The 20,126-nt window shown below is 37.8% G+C and overlaps 1 protein-coding gene across 1 annotated transcript in view; it reads left to right on the plus strand.

Moving 5' to 3' along the window:
- JADE3 (jade family PHD finger 3) overlaps positions 1-20,126 on the plus strand; it is an 84,883-nt gene that overhangs the window by 11,944 nt on the left and 52,813 nt on the right. The window contains exon 3 of the mRNA XM_011982826.1: positions 1,507-1,664. Within this exon, the coding sequence (XP_011838216.1) occupies positions 1,507-1,664 (158 nt within the window). The remainder of the gene's footprint in view (positions 1-1,506; positions 1,665-20,126) is intronic.

A 20,126-nucleotide genomic window follows, 5' to 3' on the forward strand; every position in this document is an offset into this window, starting at 1 on the left:
CTCCCTCCATAGGTTTTAAGCGAGATTCTTTCTTTGCCTCTTCCAGCTTTTGGTGGATGTCAGCATTCATTGATTTGTGGATCAATAAATCACTCTAATCTCTGCCTCCATGATCACACTACCTCCTCCTCTTCCATCTCAAATCTCCCTCCACCTTTCTCTTGTAAGGACACTTGTCATTCGACTTACAGCCCACTTGGATATTCCAGAATGATATCTTCACCTGAAGATCTTAACTTAATTACATCTGCAAAGACCCTTTTTCCAAATAAGGTAATATCCATAGTTTCTGGGAACTAGGATGTGGACATATCTTTTTGGAGGCCACCATTCAATCCACTGCAATATGTTTTTGGGTTAGGAAACTATGTAGGGCAGATTTCATAAGCAGTTATGTCAAGTATGAAGATATGGCTTATGTTTTGTAATCAGTTGATATATTTTGTAAAGACTTTCACTTGGAAAATAATGAGATATTTTAGGATGTTGACAAACACTTTCCAGATCTAAGGAAGGATTTCCCACAGCACCATCTTTCTCAAAGATAGTAGTTTAGCAGATTGGCAATTGCCACAACTATTTAACCACTGCCTCATTAAAGGCACTCTAAGGCCAGGCACTGTGCCTCACACCTATAATCCCAGCACTTTGAGAGGCCAAGGCGGGCAGATCACTTGAGCTCAGGAGTTTGAGACCAGCCTGGGCAACCTGTCAATCCTGCCTCTACAAAACTTACAAAAAAAAAAAAAATTACAAAAATTAGCCAGGCATGGTGGTATGTGTCTGTAGTCCCAGCTACTCAGGAGGCTGAGGTGGTAGGATCGCTTGAGCCCCAGAGGCAGAGGTTGCAGTGAGCCAAAATTACACCATCGCACTCCAGCCCAGGTAACATATTGATACCCTGTCTCAAAAAAATAAAATAAAATTCTGGAACAGAAAGACATTAGGGAGAAAAATAGTGAAAATTTGAATGAAGTCTATACATTAATTAATAGTATTATAGCAGTACTACTTTCCTGGTTTAGGTAATTGAACTCTGGCTATATAAAGTGTAAACAATTAGAGGAAACTAAGTGAAGGATATATGGAAACTGTACTATTTGATAACTTTTCTTTAAGTCTACAATTATTTCTAAATAAATTTTAAAATGAGGTGATGCCCAAATTATTAACTATCAGTGAAACTTGTTGCTTAATTTAAGAGAGTTAAGGATTGTTTTATACAGACTGTTTTGAGTAACCTATATTGTTGATTTAAATTTAGAGAACCCAAGAAAATAATTCAGGAAGGATTCCATTACCCTTTATTAAATCCCAAATAAGCTAGCTTCCTTGTCAGTACTTCAGACCTTTCCAAACAGAAGTTGATCTGGCCATTTAGGAAGTTAGAGATGTTTCTTTTGTTGGAAGTAGAGTGGTTGGGGATGGCCTTTTTAAAAGGAGAACATTGAATGGTATCAGTTGCATAGTGATGGTCTTCTCAAGATATGTGCAATATCTTTCCAGGTATTCCGGAAGGACCTCATCAGTGCCATGAAACTTCCAGATTCTCACCACATTAATCCTGATAGCTATTACCTCTTTGCTGATACATGGAAGGAAGAATGGGAAAAGGGAGTCCAGGTACCAGCCAGTCCAGACACTGTTCCACAGCCTTCTCTCAGGTATTTGCATGCTTGCACCTTTGACTTAGGGAATGAATGCTCTCGTGTTTATCTGTCTGCCGTTTGGGGAGAAACTTAGAGTGGCTAATTATGCATTTATAGTACAAAGTCACATACCATCTTCACCAATTCACTCAGACCAGTAGCAGATTTTACTAGGCTATAATAGGCCAGTAGTTAAAGTCAGGCTCATGTATTTAGTGACATAGTGTGTGCCCATTATTCATAGGATAAAACCATTTGAAGTCCAATCTGAAATTATGATAAAATTTTGGAGACAAGAATTTCCAAGTCTGACTCAACAGTCAGTAGCATTTATTAGTCTTCTGAGAGAAACAGAATTACATAATGCCTCTCTTAGTCTGTTTACTATTGTTATAACAATACCTAAGTCTGTATTATTTATTTATTTAGAGACAGAGTCTTGCTCTGTCACCCAGGCTGGAGTGCAGTGGCACCATCTTGGCTCACTGCAACCTCTGCCTCCCAGGTTCAAGAGATTCTCCTGCCTCACCCTCCCAAGTAGTTGGAATTACAGGCATGTGCCACCATGCCCAGCTAATTTTTTTGGTATCTTTTTTAGTAGAGACAGGGTTTCACCATGCTGGACAGGCTGTTCTCGAACTCCTGACTTCATGATCTGCCCGCCTTGGCCTCCCAAAGTGCTGGGATTACAGGCGTGAGCCACCGCACCTGGCTGAGTCTGTATAAATTATAAAGAAGTATTTGACTCACAGTTCTAAAGACTGGGAAGTCCAAGGGCATGGCAGCAGCTTCTGACAAGGGCTTTTATACTGTGTCATAACATGTGAGAAAAGAAGAAGGACAAGTGAACATGTGTTTAAGAGATCACAAGAGTGAGCCAAGCTCATTTTTATGATGACCCACTCTTATGAGAATTAATTCACTCCTGCAGGAACTCATTCCCACAAGAACTAACTGCTGCTGTAACAGCATTAGTCAATTCATGAGCGTTCTACCCTCAATACCCAATTATCTCTTAAAGACCCCACCTCCCAACACTGTCACATTGGGAATTAAAGCTCCAGTACACAAACTTTTGGAGACACATTCAAAGTATAGAAACACCTGTGGGAAGTTATAGATATATATATATATAACATATATATAACATATATATAATATATAAATATATAATATATGTTTATATAATACATATAACATATATAATATATGTTTATATAATACATATAACATATATAATATATGTTTATATATTATAATACATATAACACATAAAACATAATATATTGTATATAACATAATATATAACGTATATAGCTTATATATAACATATATAACTTATGCATTATATATACCATATATAATATGTAACTTATGTATTATATATAGCATGTTATATATAACTTATATATAATATAGGGCCTTAAAGTAATAGTATCTATAAATAGAGGATCAAAAACATAGAGTAATGATACCTATAAACAGAGGGCCAAAAACATAAGAGTTTGTAAAATGCATAAACCCAAATAAAAGGGGATTACTGAATGATTGAGTTGACTATAAGCACATGGCCTTCATTTGCATTAGACTTGAGAAGAAAATTGAAGTAGGAGAGGGCTTTGGTTTTGAAGAAAGAGGAGAGAAAGACTTTTCTGCCAGAGGAAGTAATAAGTAATAAGTTCAGCTAAAGAGTAGCGACTGATTTTGGAAGCCATTTTTTCTTTCTGGTCTTTGTGTTTCCAGTACTTTACACAAAGGTTGGCATTAAACAAAATGTTGAGTAAAAGTTTGAGTGAATGAATGAATGAATAGAATGTAGAGTGCCAAATAAAGGGGCTAGTGGGACCTGCTGGTTACTGTGAGAAATTGTAGATCTTATTGTACACCCATCTATTTCTATTACATATTAGATTTTTTTAAGGGCAGATATAACATCCTTGAATTCTCTGCTCCTAGTACTAGGTTTTCAAGACCTAGTCATGCTCCAGAAATGCTTGTTGGAATCATTTCTAGAAACCCAGGCTGTCCTACCCACAGAGAGGCTGCCTATGCCCTGTTAATTAAAGCTCCACAGCCTTGCTCAGCATATGTCTCAAAACTTACTGGCTCATCAGCACCATCTCCTGCCCCCTAAAAATCAGAATAGCATCATGAATGAACATAGGAGTTGAGCGTTTTCATGTCCTTGTTGTCAGTATTTTTGTACAACTATAGCAGCCCTGGTGCTGAGTTGACCATCACCATTCCATTGATACTCCGAGGATTATTGAGTGTGACTAACATCTTGACTTTGGTCTTGTTGGTAAGTCAGTATCAATTGTCTACTCATTGGAGGTGATTTTAATCTTTTAGGCTGAGTGGAAAATGGCCCATGTACCACTTTAAAAATGTTATCTGTTAAGTGAGCCATGGATAAGTAGGGTAGCAAGAATGGAGCAACAGTTTAAGAACAGTAATTTATTTTCATTTTTTTAATTTTTTGAGACAGAGTCTCGCTCTATCACTCAGGCTGGAGTGCAGTGGCATGATGTCAGCTCACTGCAATCTCCGCCTCCTGAGTTCAAGTGATTCTCGTGCCTCAGCCACCTGAGTAGCTGGGTTTACAGGCATGTGCCACCATGCCCAGCTGATTTTTGTGTTTTTAGTAGAGAAGGGGTTTCACCATATTGGCCAGTCTGGTCTCAAACTCCCAGCCTCAAGTAATTTGCCCGCCTCAGCCTCCCAAGTGCTAGAATTAAATGTGTGAGCCCCCGCACTCAGCCTAAGAACAGTAATTTTAGGAACTAAAAGAGTTTAAGTTGTTTTCAAATATAGGGATGTGCGTTCCTAATTCATGTGTGGCTTCAGTGCTCTAATATTTGTTCTGAGGGCTGCAAATATTTACCATTATAAGTGCTGTGAATTGTTGGTAAATCTCTTCTGTTTCCCATAGTTCTTTGCCTATCATATGAAACTCTTAATTTTAATGGAACAACAAGGCAGACTATTAAATTATTGATCATATTGAATTCCTTAATGAAATCCTTAACTGGTTGCTCTTGGTAGGTATATCAGTTTCTGTTTTTTAGAAAATATCAATAAGACTTGTACTGTAGTATGTAGCCTTTCCTATGGAACAGTAATTCTCAAATTTTAGGGTGCATCAGAGTCATTTGGAGGGCTTGTTAGAACAGATTTCTTAACCTCACCCCCAGTTTTTGGTTCAGCAGATCTGAGGTGCGAGGTCTGAGAATTTGCATTTCTAACAACTCCCAACACGATGCTGATGCCACTAATCTGGGGATGACACTTTGAGAACAATTTTATTATGAAATATGTTTATCTTATTTTCTGAATTTAATGGAAATCTCCATATTTTTATCATCTTCCTTGGATTTCTCTTTTGGCTTTCAATATAAGCCAGCCATATTGGAGGCTCAGCCTGTTTAGGATTTGGTTGGAGTACCTAAACTTTGTTTGAAGTACCTAATTTCCTCGACCACAGCTGCTTATCGCAGCAACCCTTAACTATCATCATTTTGCATGGGTCAAACTATGTCTTGTGATTTTACTTTCTGGATTTTGTAAGTCGCCTTAAAAATTAAATCTTCGTGATATGAAATTATATTGGAACATTAATAAATAATTTGTTTTCATGTCCTTCAACAGATTTTCAAAATCAAATGAGTTCAATTAACATTTTTAAGAACTATATAAATTCAGGCCTATTTAGCCCCATGGTATGAAGTTATTCTCAGACTTGCCTTTTAACTTGGAGCTAGTCTTAAGGTTTTTTGACTGAGCTTTCTATTTGCCATCCATATACCCTTTTAAGTGAAATATATCTTTGCCTGTTTTCTAATCAGATTCTTTGTTTTTTTTTACTATCAAGTGTTGAGAATTACTTACTAATTTGAGATATGAATCCATTGTCAAACATGTGATTTGCAAATATTTTCTCCCAGTCTATTTATAGATTGACTTTTCATCCTGTTAACAGGGTCATTCACAAAGTGTAAGTTTATGATTTTGATGAAGTTCAATTTATTGATTTTTTTTTTCTTTTGGATCATGCTTTTAATATCGTGCTGTGAACTTTTCACTTAGCTCTATGTCTCAAAAATATTCTCGGCTGGGTACGGTGGCTCACGCCTGTAATCCCAGCACTTTGGGAGGCCGAGGCGGGCGGATCACAAGGTCAGGAGATCGAGACCATCCTAGCTAACATGGTGAAACCCCGTCTCTACTAAAAAAGACAAAAAAATTACCCGGGTGTGGTGGCGCATGCCTGTAGTCCCAGCTACTCAGGAGGCTGAGGCAGGAGAATGGCGTGAACCCAGGAAGTGGAGCTTGCAGTGAGCCGAGATTGCACCACTGCACTCCAGCCTGGGCAACAGAGAGAGACTCCGTCTCAAAAAAAAAAAAAAAAAATATATATATATATATATGTATGTGTGTGTGTAGGTATATTCTCCTATGTTTTCTTTTAAGAGTTTTACATTTAAATGCATGAACCATTTTGAATTTTGTTAAGATGGGAGGCATAGGTCAAAGTTCAAAATCAGGTAAGTTGATTCTTCCCACTTTATTCTTTTTTCAAAATTGCTGTGGCTATTCCATTTTCTTTGTCTTTCCATTCAAATTTTATAATAAGCTTTCCATATATACAAAAAATCTTGCTGGATTTTCATAAGGATTGTATTAAACCTATATCACTTGGGGAGAATTGACATCTGTACAAGTCCTGTACACATTTTGCTAAATGTATACTTAAGTGTTAAAAATTTTTGAGCAATTGTTAATGGTATTGTATTTATAATTTAGGTTTCCACATGGTCATTGCTAGTATATACAAATACAACCAATTTTTGTGTGTTGATCTTGTGTTCCTGTGACCCTGCTGAATTACTTAGTTCTGGCAGTTTTATTTAAACCAAAAAAAAAAGAGAGATTCTTTAGGATTTTCTGTGTAAACCATCATGTCACCTGCAAATAAACATGGTTTTCTTTCTTTCTTTCCAATCTGTTTACTTTTTATTTCTTTTCTTGCCTTATTCTAGTAGCTAAAATGTCTAGTAATATGTCAAATAGCAGTGGAGAGAGCAGACATCCTTGTCTTGTTCCCAATCTTAGGTGGAAGGCTTTTAGTCTTTCAATATATTAAGTATGATATTAACTATAGGGTTTTTCTTTTTTTCTTTTTTTTTTTTTTTTAAGACGGAGTCTCGCTCTGTCCCCCAGGCTGGAGTACAGTGGTGCGATCTCAGCTTACTGCAAGCTCCACCTCCCGGGTTCATGCCATTCTCCTGTCTCAGCCTCCCAAGTAGCTGGGACTACAGGTGCCCACCACCACGCCCAGCTAATTTTTCGTATTTTTAGTAGAGACAGAGTTTCACCGTGTTAGCCAGGATCGTCTCGATCTCCTGGCCTTGTGATCTGCCCGTCTCAGCCTCCCAAAGTGCTGGGATTACAGGCATGAGCCGCCACGTCTGGCCACTATAGGGTTTTTCATAGATGTTCTTTGTCAAGTTGAAGAAGTTCACCTCTACTCCTAGTGTGTGGTAGTTTTTTTCGTAAATGGGTTTTCAATTTTGTCAACTGATCCCTATCAAATGATATGATCAGGTGATTTTTTTCTTCTTCAACCTGTTAATGTTATAGATTACATTGATTGATTTTTTTAATATTGCACCAGCCTTGCATTGCTGGAACAAACCTGAGTATTAGTCAACTTGGGCTGCCATAACAAAATATCACAGGCTGGATGGCTTAAACAACAAAAATTTATTTCTCAAAGTTCTGGAGGCTGGAAGTCCCAGATCAAGGTCTTGCAGAGTTCAGTTTCTGGTAAGGTCTGTCTTCCTTGCTTGCCTCCTTCTCACTGTGTGCTCAACATGACCTTTCCCTTATGACCTTATTTAAGCTTAATTACCTCCTGTAGGTCTTGTCTCCAAATACAGTCACTTTGGGAGTGACACAATTCAGTCCATAGCACCAAGTTGATCAGGGATTATATTTTTATATTGCTTGATTTGATTTGCAAATATCTTGTTGGAAATTGTTATGTCTGTATATTTTCATGTCTTATTTTTATGTTCCTGAGGAATAGTGACCTGTAGTCTTATATAATTTATAATACAATTTATATATATATATATAAAATGTGAGAGACAGGGTCTCACTCTGTTGCCCAGGCTGGAGTGCAGTGGCACCATCTCAAGCCCAGTACAACCTCCACCTCCTAGGCTCAAGTAATCCTCCTGCCTCAGCCTCCTGAGTAGCTGGGATTACAAGTGTTCGTTGCCACGCCCAGCTGATTTTTGTATTTTTTATAGAGACAGGGTTTCACCATGTTGCCCAGGCTGGTCTCAAGCTCCTGGCCTCAAGCAGCCCTCCAGCATTGGCCTCCCAAAGTGCTGAGATTACAGCCATGAGCCAGTGCGCCCAACCTCTCATGATATTTATATCTGTATTGTATCAGGGTAATATTGGCCTTATAAAATTAGTTGGGAAATATTGCTTCCTCTTCCAGTTTTTGGAAGAAATGGTGTAGAACTAGAGTTAATTCTTAAAATGTTTGATAGAATTCTCCAATGAAACACTCCGGACCTAGAGGCTTCTCTTTGGGAATTTGCTTAACTATAACTATAAATTTGAGTTCTTTTTGTTGTTGTTATTTTTGTTTGTTTGTTTGAGGCCTTGCTCTGTCACCCAGGCTGCAGTGAAATGGCACAATCACAGTTCACTGCAGCCTCAACCTCCTAAGTCCAAGCAATCTTCCCACCTCAGCCTCCCAGGAGCTGGGACCACAGGCCTGTGCCACAATACGCAGCTAATTTTTTGAGAATTTTTTGTAGGGACGAAGTCTTCCTGTGTTGGCCAGCCTGGTCTGAAACTCCTGGGCTCAAGTGATCCTCCCACCTCAGCCTACCAAAATGTTGGGATTACGGGCATGAGCCACTACACATGGCAAATTTGAGTCCTTTAATAGATAATTTGAATAGCCCTGTAACTATTTCAAACTGGGTGACTTTGGGTAGTTTGTAGTTTAAGGTACAGGTTTGTTTCATCTAAGTTGTTGAATTTACCTGTATAAAATGGTTCGTAGTATTCCCTGTGTTGCTTTCATTTTAAAATTCAATCTTGGCTAGACTTCTACTTCCAAAAAGATGGAGTAGGTGTGATTTTCCCTATGCCTCCCACTAAGTACAATTAAAAACCCTGAGCATTTTATATAATGCAAACATAAGACTTTGAAATATCAGAAGAAAGCAGAACAGCTAGAGTCCTTGAGACCTGAGGAACAACCCAGTTTTATGTTCCCTGGGATTTCTTTTTGCTCCCAGCATTGGTGCTGGAGAAGCTAGCAACCCAGAAGCACAAACCAGCAAAAAACAAAAAACAAAAACTAAAAAAAGCCTGTCCTCTCTAGCCAAATGACCAGGAAAGGGGCAGCCTATCAGACAGGAAACCTTTGTTTTTTTATTTTATTATTATTATTTTTTTGAGACTCAGTCTCTGGCACCCAGGCTGGAGTGCAGTGGCGCCATCTCTGCTTACTGCAACTTTCACCTCCCTGGTTCAAGTGATTCTCCTGCCTCAGCCTCCCAAGTAGCTGGGATTGCAGGTGCACACCACCACACCTAGCTAATTTTTGTATTTTTGGTAGAAGTAGGGTTTCACCATGTTGGCCCGGCTGGTCTCAAACTCCTGACCTCAAGTGATCCACCCACTTTGGCCTCCCAAAGTGCTGGGATTACAGGCATGAATCACTGTGCCTGGCCAACGTGGAAAACTTTTAGACAGAAAACTCTTCTCCAGTCAAACACCACAGAAAAATATTTTGGGCCACCCCAACCTTCTCTAGCAAAGATGGAGTAGGGAGCCTAGACAGCAATGGTGTACGACATCTGGGGTTGTGTTATAGGAGACTGAGTGGACAGTCAGGATTTTCACCTCTGTTCAGCAGTGTCAGTGGAGGCCATGCAGGAAACAATAGCAAGGCATTCTTACCAATCCCAGCAATGGAAGTGTCCGCGGAAGCCTAGTGGGGAGCTGAAGCTCTCAGCCCCACCGAACAGTAACAGGGATGTTGACACAAGCCAAATGGTGAACTAGGTCTTATACAACCACCTCATGGTAACAAGGCATTGCCCCCAACCCTGATCTCCAGCCAGATAGTGTCATAGGAAGCCAACCAAAATCAAAGGTTTGCATAAGATCCAGAGTCTCATAATACCCCAAATGTCTAGGTTTCAGTAAAAAATTACTCATCAAGAATCAGGAAGATCTTAACCTGACCAAAAACAGATGCCGACACCAAGATGCCAGATATTAGAATAGTTTAACAAAGATTTTAAAGCAGCCAACATAAAAATGCTTTAGTGAACAATTGTGAACGTACTTGAAACAAGTTTAAAAAAAAATAGTATCCCTCTTTCATTCCTATTATTGGCAATTTTTGTCTTATCTTTTTTCTTGCTATGGGTTGGTCAGTTATTTGATCATTTCACAGAACACTCTTTTTATTTTTCTGTTTTGTTTTTAGAGACAGGGTCTTACTCTGTCACTCAGGCTGGAGTACAGTGGCATGATCACAGCTCACTACAGCCTGGACCTTTTGGGCTCAAGTGATCCTCCTGCCTCAGCCTCCTAAGTAGCTGGGACTACAGGTGCATGCCACCATGCCGGGCTAATTTTTGTTTTTTGGGGTTTTTTTGTTTTTGTTTTTTGTAGAAACAGGGGTTTCACCATGTTGCCCAGGCTGATCTTGAACTACTGGGCTCAAGCAATCTGCCCACCTCGGCCTCCCAAAGTGCTGGGATTACAAGTGTGAGCCAGTGCGCCTGGCCCATTACTTTTCTGTTTTTAATCTCATTGATTCCTGGTCTTTATTATTTTTATCCTTCTGCTTACTTTGGGTTTATTTTGCTCCTTTTTTCTCGTTTCTAGTGTTGAGAACTTAATTTATTGATTTGAAGCTTTTTCTCTTGTCTAATGTAAACATGTAGTACTATAAATTTTCCTCTCAACACCTGCTTTAACCGTGTCTCATAAATTTTGGTATGTTGAATTTCATTTTCGTTCTCTTAAGTGTATTTTTTTTTAACTTCTCTTGAAATTTCTTCTTTCACCCATGGATTATTTCAAAGTGTGATTTTTGGTTTCCAAGTGTTTGGAGGTTTTCTTGTTGTCTTTCTGTTACTGATTTCTAGTTTTCTTTTTTTTTTATTATTTTCTTTTTTTTATACTAAATACTGTCACTTTTATTTTTTAGTAAAATTCCATCTTAGATATGTATACAGAGATTTGAAACAAGAAAGGTGTCTTTTCCATTTAAAAGAAAATCACCATTAAATATCACACCCATATGAGACTGATAATTTAAGAAGAAAACTGCTTAGCAGAAAAATAAATGTGTATGTCTACTTTTAGTGCAAAATTAAAACCACAAAGCTTAAAAAAAGAAATGTTAATGTCTGTAAATTTTCAGAATAACATCATATAAATGTGTTTACATTTTTCATTATTCAAATGTCCATTAGTGACAGACTGGATTAAGAAAAGGTGGCACATATACACCATGGAATACTATGCAGCCATAAAAAAGGATGAGTTTGTGTCCTTTGTAGGGACATGGATGCACCTGGAAACCATCATTCTCAGCAAACTATCGCAAGAACAGAAAACCAAACACCACATGTTCTCACTCATAGGTGGGAATTGATCCATGAGATCACTTGGACTCTGGAAGGGGAACATCACACACCGGGGCCTATTATGGGGAGGGATGGCATTGGGAGTTATACCTGATGTAAATGACGAGTTGATGGGTGCTGACGAGTTGATGGGTGCAGCACACCAACATGGCACAAGTATACATATGTAACAAACCTGCACGTTGTACACATGTGCCCTAGAACTTAAAGTATTAAAAAAAAAAAAAGTCACTTAATGTAGAATTTAAGAATATAGCCAACACCAAAGAAAAAACTTCTTAATGTTCTTATATCTTGGACTTGGAGCATTTTATTATTTTCTTTTAAGAGATGAGATCTCACTATATTGCCCAGGCTGGTCTCGAACTCCTGGGCTCAAGCAGTCCTCCCACCTTGGCCTCCCAAAGTGATGGGATTATGGGTGTGAGCCACTGTGCGCGGCCAGTTTCTAGTTTTGATTCCACTGTGATCAGAAAACACACTCTAAATAATTCCAGTTATTTAAATTTGTTGAGATTTATTTTATGGCCCAGGATATGATCTGTCATAGTACATGTTCCATGGGTGCTTAAAAATAAGTGTATGCTGCTGTTGTTGCATAGAGTATTCCATAAATGTCAATTCTTTCAACTCTGTTAGTTGGTGGTAGTGTTGAGTTCTTCTGTACTCTTGTTGATTTTCTGTTTATTGGTTCTATCAATTACTGAGAGAGGTTGAAGTCTATAGCTATAATCATGGATTTGTTCATTTCCCCTTTGAGTTCAGTTCATTTTTGCCTCACGTGTTTTGGAGCACTGTTGTTTGGTGCACACACATTTATGATTGCTATGTCTTCTTGATGGAATGACACTTTTATCATTATATAATCCTCTTCATCTCTGGTAATTTTCTTTACTATGAAGTCTACTTTATCTGATGTTAATATAGTCACTTTTGCTTTCTTTTGAGTGATGTTTGCATCATATGTCTTTCTCCATTATTTTACTTTCAACCTACTTATATCCTTGTATTTTAAGTATGTTTTATTTAGACAGCATATATTTGGATCATATTTTTAAATCTGCTGTGTCAATCTGTCTTTTAATTGGTTTAGACCACTTATATTTGATGCAATTAGTAATATGTTAGGACTTCAGCGTGCCCTTTTATTGTGTGTGTGTGTGTGTGTGTGTGTGTGTGTGTGTGTGTGTGTTCTCTGTTTTTCATTTCTCTGCTTTATTTTTCCTACCTTCCTTGGAGGTTCCCTGAACTACCAAACTCGACCCACGTGAAATAGATCATTTGAATAGCCCCAAAGTTATTAGTAACATTGAATTTGTAATTTAAAACTTCCCCTAAAAATACCTCCAGGCCCAGATGGTTTCACTGGAGAATTCTACGGAACATTGAAAGAAATAAAAAGTGATAACAGTAGAAGAGAAATTTCAATCAAAGATGAATGGAGTTATAAAAGAAATAGCTAACCATGGGAATATGGGGATATGCTGCTGTTGTAGAAGCTCTAGGTTTACAGCCAAAAAGAACTTAGTGAAGGCAAACTTATCAACATAAATGAAGAAAATGGTATGGTGAAAAGAGTGAAGGTGTCCCAGAGGAAGTGATACTAGTGAAAAAGTGCACATTAAAGGAATTCTTGGAAGTATTTTACAACATTGAAAGCACAAAGAACAAAATGTTGGAAACTTAATCCACACTTAGAAGGGAGTATGACAATTTGCCAAGGGATAGAAAAGGTGCTTACTCCATGTTGTAAGTTATACAGTGAAAGGGAGTTAAGCACTGTACTCTTAATAAGTTTTTACAAATAAATAAAAGTGTAATTCTCAATGTTTCTAGTGTTTCAAATTATAGTATACTAAATACATATTGGTTTTATTATTTTTTATTTCCCTATATGTTTATAGTCAATGGGAATATAGCTTTTTAATGTTTTGACAAAATTTTTAAAGGTTATTAAACAATGATAGTTTTCCCCGTTGTTTATTAAGATTGCTTTTCACAGTTTCAGCTTGCAGAGTCATTTTTAAGGTATCATATCACCATGCAAAGCAAGGACTATCTGTAATCTTTAGTGACAGAAAGCAGATCATTGGTTTTCTGGGAAGAGACAGGGAAGCAGGAGGATACAAGGAAACTTTCAGGGGTGACGGACACATTATCTTGGTTGTGATGCTAGTTGCACAAATGTATGTAGATGTGTGTGTCAAAACTTTATACATTTAAAATATATATATAGTTTATTGTATGTCAGTTATACCCCAATCATGTATATGATGAATATAATACTTTTATATTCATAGATACATTATAAATATTTATATGAACAATCTTCACAAGTAAAGGTGTGTATATGTATAGATGGGTAAGAAAATGTGATAGTGGGGTCGAGTGTGGTGGCTCACACCTATAATCCCAGCACTTTGGGAAGCCAAGGCAAGAAGATTACTTGAGCCCAGGAGTTCAAGACCAGCTTGGGCAACACAGTGAGACCTCGTCTCTACAAAAAGTAAAAAAATTAGCTGGGCATGGTGGCATGCGCCTGTAGTCGAGCTGCTCGGGAGGCTGAGTTGGAAGGATCGCTTGAGCCTGGGAGGTTGAGGCTGCAGTGAGCCGTGATCATACCACTACACTCCAGCCTGGGTAACAGAGCAAAACCCTGTCTCAACAAGAAATGTGATAGTGGCTACACGAAGACACAATCATGGGTGGTTAGAAAAGGGGAAAGACAAGATGTGACTGTAAACTACCTAAGGGCAGAACCCCTACTGTTCAGATAAAAAGGTTTTCAATAAATATGTGTTGTTGTAAGGAGAACATGAAAAGGAAACCGAGAGGAAAATGGTGAATGTTAATTAAGAAAATTTGAGAAGAACCAAAATATAAGTAAGAAAAACAAAGATGAGAACAGGAGGGAACTAAGCCTTCCATTTTCACCATTTGCATTCCTTTTTTTTTTTTTTTTTTTTTTCCGTTTTTGAGACAGGATCTCACTGTGTTGCCCAGGCTGGAGCAAGGTGGCACAATCACAGCTCACTGCAGCCTCGACCTCCCAGGTTCAACGGATCCTCTCACCTCAGCCTTCCAAGTAGCTAGGACTACAGGCACACACCACCGTGCCTGACTAATTTTTGTATCTTTTGTAGAGATGGGATCTCCCTATGTTGCCCAGGCTGGTCTCGAACTCCCAGGCTCAAGCAATTCTCCCACCTCGGCCTCCCCAAGTGCAGGGATTACAGGTGTGAGCCACTATGCCTGGCCCACTTGCCTTTCTTACACTAAAATAAAAAGTTTTTTTGGCTACGCATCTCAAAAAAAAAAAGATTTTTTCACTTTCTCAAGTGCTTGATTGAAAGAGTTTAATGTAAGTAGACACAACATTGCAACTAATAAGTGATGGTTTAAATCAAAATAGGAGAATGGAAGGTAGGAAAATTTTACTAAGTTCCTCAGTCAGATCAAGTTCTAAGTTTGTCATATGACCTCTGTGGTTTTCATAAATGTACAGCTTGCTTTTCTTAGATTTTTTTAAATGAGATAATTCACCTATTATAATTTTTTATTTTTATTTATTTATTTATTTTGAAACAGAGTTTCACTCTTGTTGCCCAGACTGGAGTGCAATGGCGCGATCTAGGCTCACCACAACCTCTGTCTCCCCGGTTCAACCGATTCTCCTGCCTCAGCCTCCCGAGTAGTTGGGATTACAGGCATGTGCCACCACACCTGGCTAATTTTGTATTTTTAGTAGAAACGGGGTTTCTCCACGTTGGTCAGGTCGGTCTCGAACTCCCAATCTCAGGTGATCCGCCTGCCTTGGCTGGGATTACAGGCGTGAACCACTGCGCCCAGCCATGTACATTTTTAAATCAAGATAGAATTCACATACCATAAAATTCACCCTTTTTCATTGTATGATGGTTTTTAGTATATTCACGGGGTTATACAACCATCATCCCTGTGTAATTCCAAAACGTTTTTATCACCCTAGAAAGAAATCCCACATCTGTTAGCAGTTACTAGTCATTCTTCCCTTCCCCCAGCCCCTGGCAATCACTGTATTAGTCTACTAGGGCTGCCATAACAAAATACCACAGACTGGGTGGCTTAAAGAACAAAAATTTATTTTTTCATAGTTCTAGAGTCTAGAAGTCCAAGATCAAAGTGTCATCAGGATTGATGTCTGGTGAGGCCTCTCTTCCTAGTGTGTAAACAGCCACCTTCTCACTGTGTCCTCACATGGCCTTTCCTCTTCTGTATGTGCACACAGTTTGTGGGGGTGGAACTCTGGGGTGTCTCCTTATAAGGACACCAGCCCTATCAGACTAAGGCCCCATCTCTGTGACCTCTCATAACCTTTATTAGCTACTTATAGGCCCTGTCTCCAAGTAAAGTCATCATACGTTAGGTCTTTAACATATGAATTTGAGAAGGGCCTGTTGAGTTCTTGACAACCACTAGTCTGCTTTCTGTTCTTGTAGATCTGCCCATTCTGGACATTTCATATAAGTGGAATCATACAATGTATGGCATTTTGAGTCTGACTTTTTTCATTTAGCATAATGTTTTGAAAATTCATCTGTGTTACATGTATCAATATTCATTACTTTTATGACCAAATAATATTATGTTATATGGATATACCACATTTTGTTAATCCGTTCAGCAGTTGATGGATATTTGGGTTGTTTCCACATATGGGCTGTTACAAATAATGGTGCTACAAGTGTCCTCATACAGTTTTTTTTTTTTTTTTTTAATCAGGTCTTCTAGAAGAAAATTCATACAGGTTTTTGAATGCACATATGTTTTCTTTTGGGTACATACCTAGGAGTAGAATTATTGAGTCATATGGTAACTCCATCTTTAACATTTTGAGGAATTGTCAAACTATTTTTTATAGCATCTGCAACATTTTACATTCCTGTCAGTAATGTGTGAAGGTTACATTTTCTCCACATCCTCACTGATACTTGTTATTGTCTGTCTCTTTGTTATAGCCTTTCTAGTGGGTATGAAGAGTATTTCACTGTGATTATGATTTGCACTTGTCTAATGGCTAATGATGTTGAACAACTTTTCTTGATGTCCCTCTTAGCCATTTATATATCTTTTCAAGAGACCTTTTCTACTTTATCACAAAAAGCCTTTATGAGGTCAGAAAACACAAGATTTATCTTTGTCTTCTATGAAATGCTGCTGTTCACACAGCCAGAATGAGTCATCTCAGTTCACTTCTTGTAAGTCCCATCACATTCATTTGAGTATGTATGTCCTTGGCTGCTGAAAATCTGACCCTTTAATGAATAGGGCAACAAAGTTCCCTGTTCTAGAATGTCCCATTTTTTAATACTGCATCCATGCATACCTCCTATGTTGTCTTTGGAGAAATTATTCATATCCTTAACTCAATTTTTTTTAATGGGCAGTCTTTTTATTGTTGAGTCATAAGAGTTATTTACATATTCTGGATACAAGTCTCTTATCAAAAATATGATTTGCAAATATTTTCTCCCATTCTATTGATTCCCTTTTTACTTTCCTTATGGTGTCCTTTGAGGAACAACAGTTTTTAATTTTGGGCCAGATGCAGTGGCTCACACCTGTAATCCCAACACTTTGGGAGGCTGAGGTGGGAGGATGGCTTGAAACCAGGATCTCAAGGCCATCATAGGCAACATAGCAAGTCCTCATCTCTACAAAAAATAAAACAATTAGCCAGCCATGGTGGCGCATACCTATAGTCCCAGCTGTTCAAGAGACTTAGGTGGAAAGATTGCTTGAGCCCAGGAGTTTAAGGCCGCAGTGACCTATGAACACACCACTGCACTCCAGCCTGGGTGACAGAGTGAGACCCTGCCTCAAAAAAAAGTTTTTAACTTTGATGAAGTCCAGTTTATCTGTTTTTTTTTTTTTGGTTGCTTGTCCTTTTGATGTTATATCCAAGAAATACCAAATATTGCCTAAACCAAGGTCAAGTTTTACACCTATATTTTCTTCTAAGAATTTTATAGTTTGGCTATTACAGTTAGGTCTTTGATCCATTTGAGTTCATTTTTGTATCTGGCTTGAGCTATTAGGGATCCAAGTTCATTTTTTTTTTAGGTGTGGATATCTAGTTGTCACAACACCATTTGTTGGGCAGCTTCCTTTTTGAAAATGATGAACACTGTACCCCAAACCCACCTACCTTGGTTCCATGTATTCCTTATAAGTCAGGCTGCTATGAAAGAAAGCATAGTTATTGAATTAGCAAGAAGTCCTAGTTTTATATTTTGAAATCTTAGTTCTTTTTTCAGAGACAGGGTCTCGTTCTCTGTTGCCCAGCCTGGAATGCAGTGGCACAATCATAGCTCACTGTAATCTTGAACTCCTGGGCTCAAGCAATCCTCCTGCCTTAGCCTCCCCAATTAGCTGGGTCTACAGGCACATGCCACTATACCCAGTTATTTTTTATTATTTTTTTAGAGATGGGATCTTGCTATGTTGTCCAGGCTGGTCTCAAACTCCTGGCCTCAAGCAATCATCCCATCTTGGCCTCCCAAAGTGCTGAGGTTACAAACATGAGCCACCGCACCCAGCCAGTTTTATTTTTTGTTAATCTCCTGTTTCACAAATCTACCAAAGTGACTTAAAATTTTTTTTTCTAGTTTGAGATGCTAATTTCTGTACTTTATGCTTCACTCTGTCCAAATACAAGGTAACTTTTTAAAAGTTCATGGAATAATGGAATTAAGAGATGAAAATTAAAAATACAAACTTAATTTCTCAACATAACCACCATCAAAGTCAAGACACTTTTGTAAGCAATGATACCAGCCATTTAGTTTATCCCTAGAGAACTGAGCGTCCTGGGAATTTAGCCATGTCAATGCAGTCTCTTTTGCATTATTAACTGAAGGAAAATGGGTACGCCTTAAAGATTTTTTAAGATTAGAACACAAAAAGAAGTCAGAAGGAGCCAAAACAGGACTGTGAGATGGATGCTTAATGATTTCCCATTGAAACTCTCACAAAATTACTCTTGTCTGATGAGAAGAATGAACTGGAGCATTGTGATAGCAAAGGACGTTCTGGTAAAGATTTCTTGAACAGTTTTCTGTAAGGCTTTGGGTAACTCTTTCAAAACACTCATAATAAGCAGATGTTATCATTCTTTGGCCCTCCAAAAAGTCAACAAGCAAAAGTGCCTTGAACATCCCCAAAAACTGTTGCTATGACCTTTACTCTTGACTGATCCACTTTTGCTTTGACTGGACCACTGCCGCCTCTTGGTAGCCATTGTTTTGAATGTGCTTTGTCTTCAGGATTGTACTAGTAAAGCCATGTTTCATCTCCTGTTATAGTTCTCCAAAGAAATGCTTCAGGATCTTGATCCCACTTGTTTAAAATTTCCATTGAAAGCTCTGCACTTGTCTGTAGCTGATCTGGCTGTAACCAGTTTCAGCATCCATTGAGTGGAAGGTTTGCTTAACTTGAATTTTTCAGTCAGAATTGTGACTGAAGAATTGTGACTGTAAGCTAAACCAGTTGAGATGTCTGTGGTGTTAGCTGTTGTTTGTGCTATTAATCATCAGTCCTCTTTAATTAGGGCATGAACAAAATGAATTTTTTCCTTGCAAATTGATGCGATGTGAAAATGATGTGAATGTGGGCTTTATCTTCAACTTTGTCTCTTCCCTTCTTAAAACAAGCCAGTCATTTGTAAACTGCTGATTTCTTTGGGGCATTGTCCCCATGAACTTTTTGTAAAACAGCGATTTCTCCTTTCTTCTACCCAGATTTCACCATAAATTTGATGTTTGTTCTTGTTTCAATTTTAGCCAAATTTATATTGCTCTAATAGGGGCCCTTTTCAAACGGATGTCTTACCCTTCTTAGTGCCTGTAAAAGTTAGTATGAATTTATTTTTGTGTAAATTTTTGAAATCTACATATAGTTTTTTATTTTCCATGAACGTTTTGAAGACGTCTTATATGTTACTGTTTTCCCCACCCTACATAACAAAACAGCATTATGTTAATTTTTATTGGTTAATTTTATAACTTTTGTGTTAGTTTTCCTTTTGTGTATGTTTTGATTGTTGTTGTTTTTATAGTTTACAAAACTCCTGAAAGTTAAGGAAGTGCCTCATAACAATATGGTTATTTACACTAATTGAGAGGGTGTTTAAACAGTTTTTGAAATTAAAAAATAGCTTTATTCTCAAAAACCATAAATAATAATGTTCTCTTCCAATGTAATTGCTAAGTTTAAATGAATATAAGTGTTCTATAACAAACCCTTGCAATAATTATTTTTAGATTTAAAACTCTTATCTTCAGTGATTATGTATTACTATGTTAGTAATTGTTGAATTGTAAAAATTATTTCCACCTTCCAGATTTTAAAAATTGTAAGTCAGAGTGCATTGAAAGCATGATGACATTCCTTAATTCTGCGCTAACGGTTTTTAATAAAGTATGTTATAGCAATTCACAATAACATATGGAAAGTATCAGAATGTAAAAACAAAAAATTTTGAATGTATTACTTTGGGCTTGCTACTTCATATTAGTTTTGGTAAAATTAAAACCCAATTGGTTAGTGACTTTAGTTTCTGCCAATGGAAATCTCACTTGTAGGGAGAAAATATTACAAAATGTAAATCTGTTAGAGAAATATAAGAATGAATCTGGCTGGGTGTGGTGACTCATGCCTGTAATCCCAGCACTTTGGGAGGCCAAGGTGGGTGGATCGCTTGAGATCAGGAGTTCGAGACCAGCCTGGCTAACATGGTGAA

Source organism: Mandrillus leucophaeus, unplaced genomic scaffold (assembly GCF_000951045.1).
Source record: "Mandrillus leucophaeus isolate KB7577 unplaced genomic scaffold, Mleu.le_1.0 Scaffold243, whole genome shotgun sequence".
Classification (NCBI taxonomy): Eukaryota; Metazoa; Chordata; class Mammalia; order Primates; family Cercopithecidae; genus Mandrillus; species Mandrillus leucophaeus.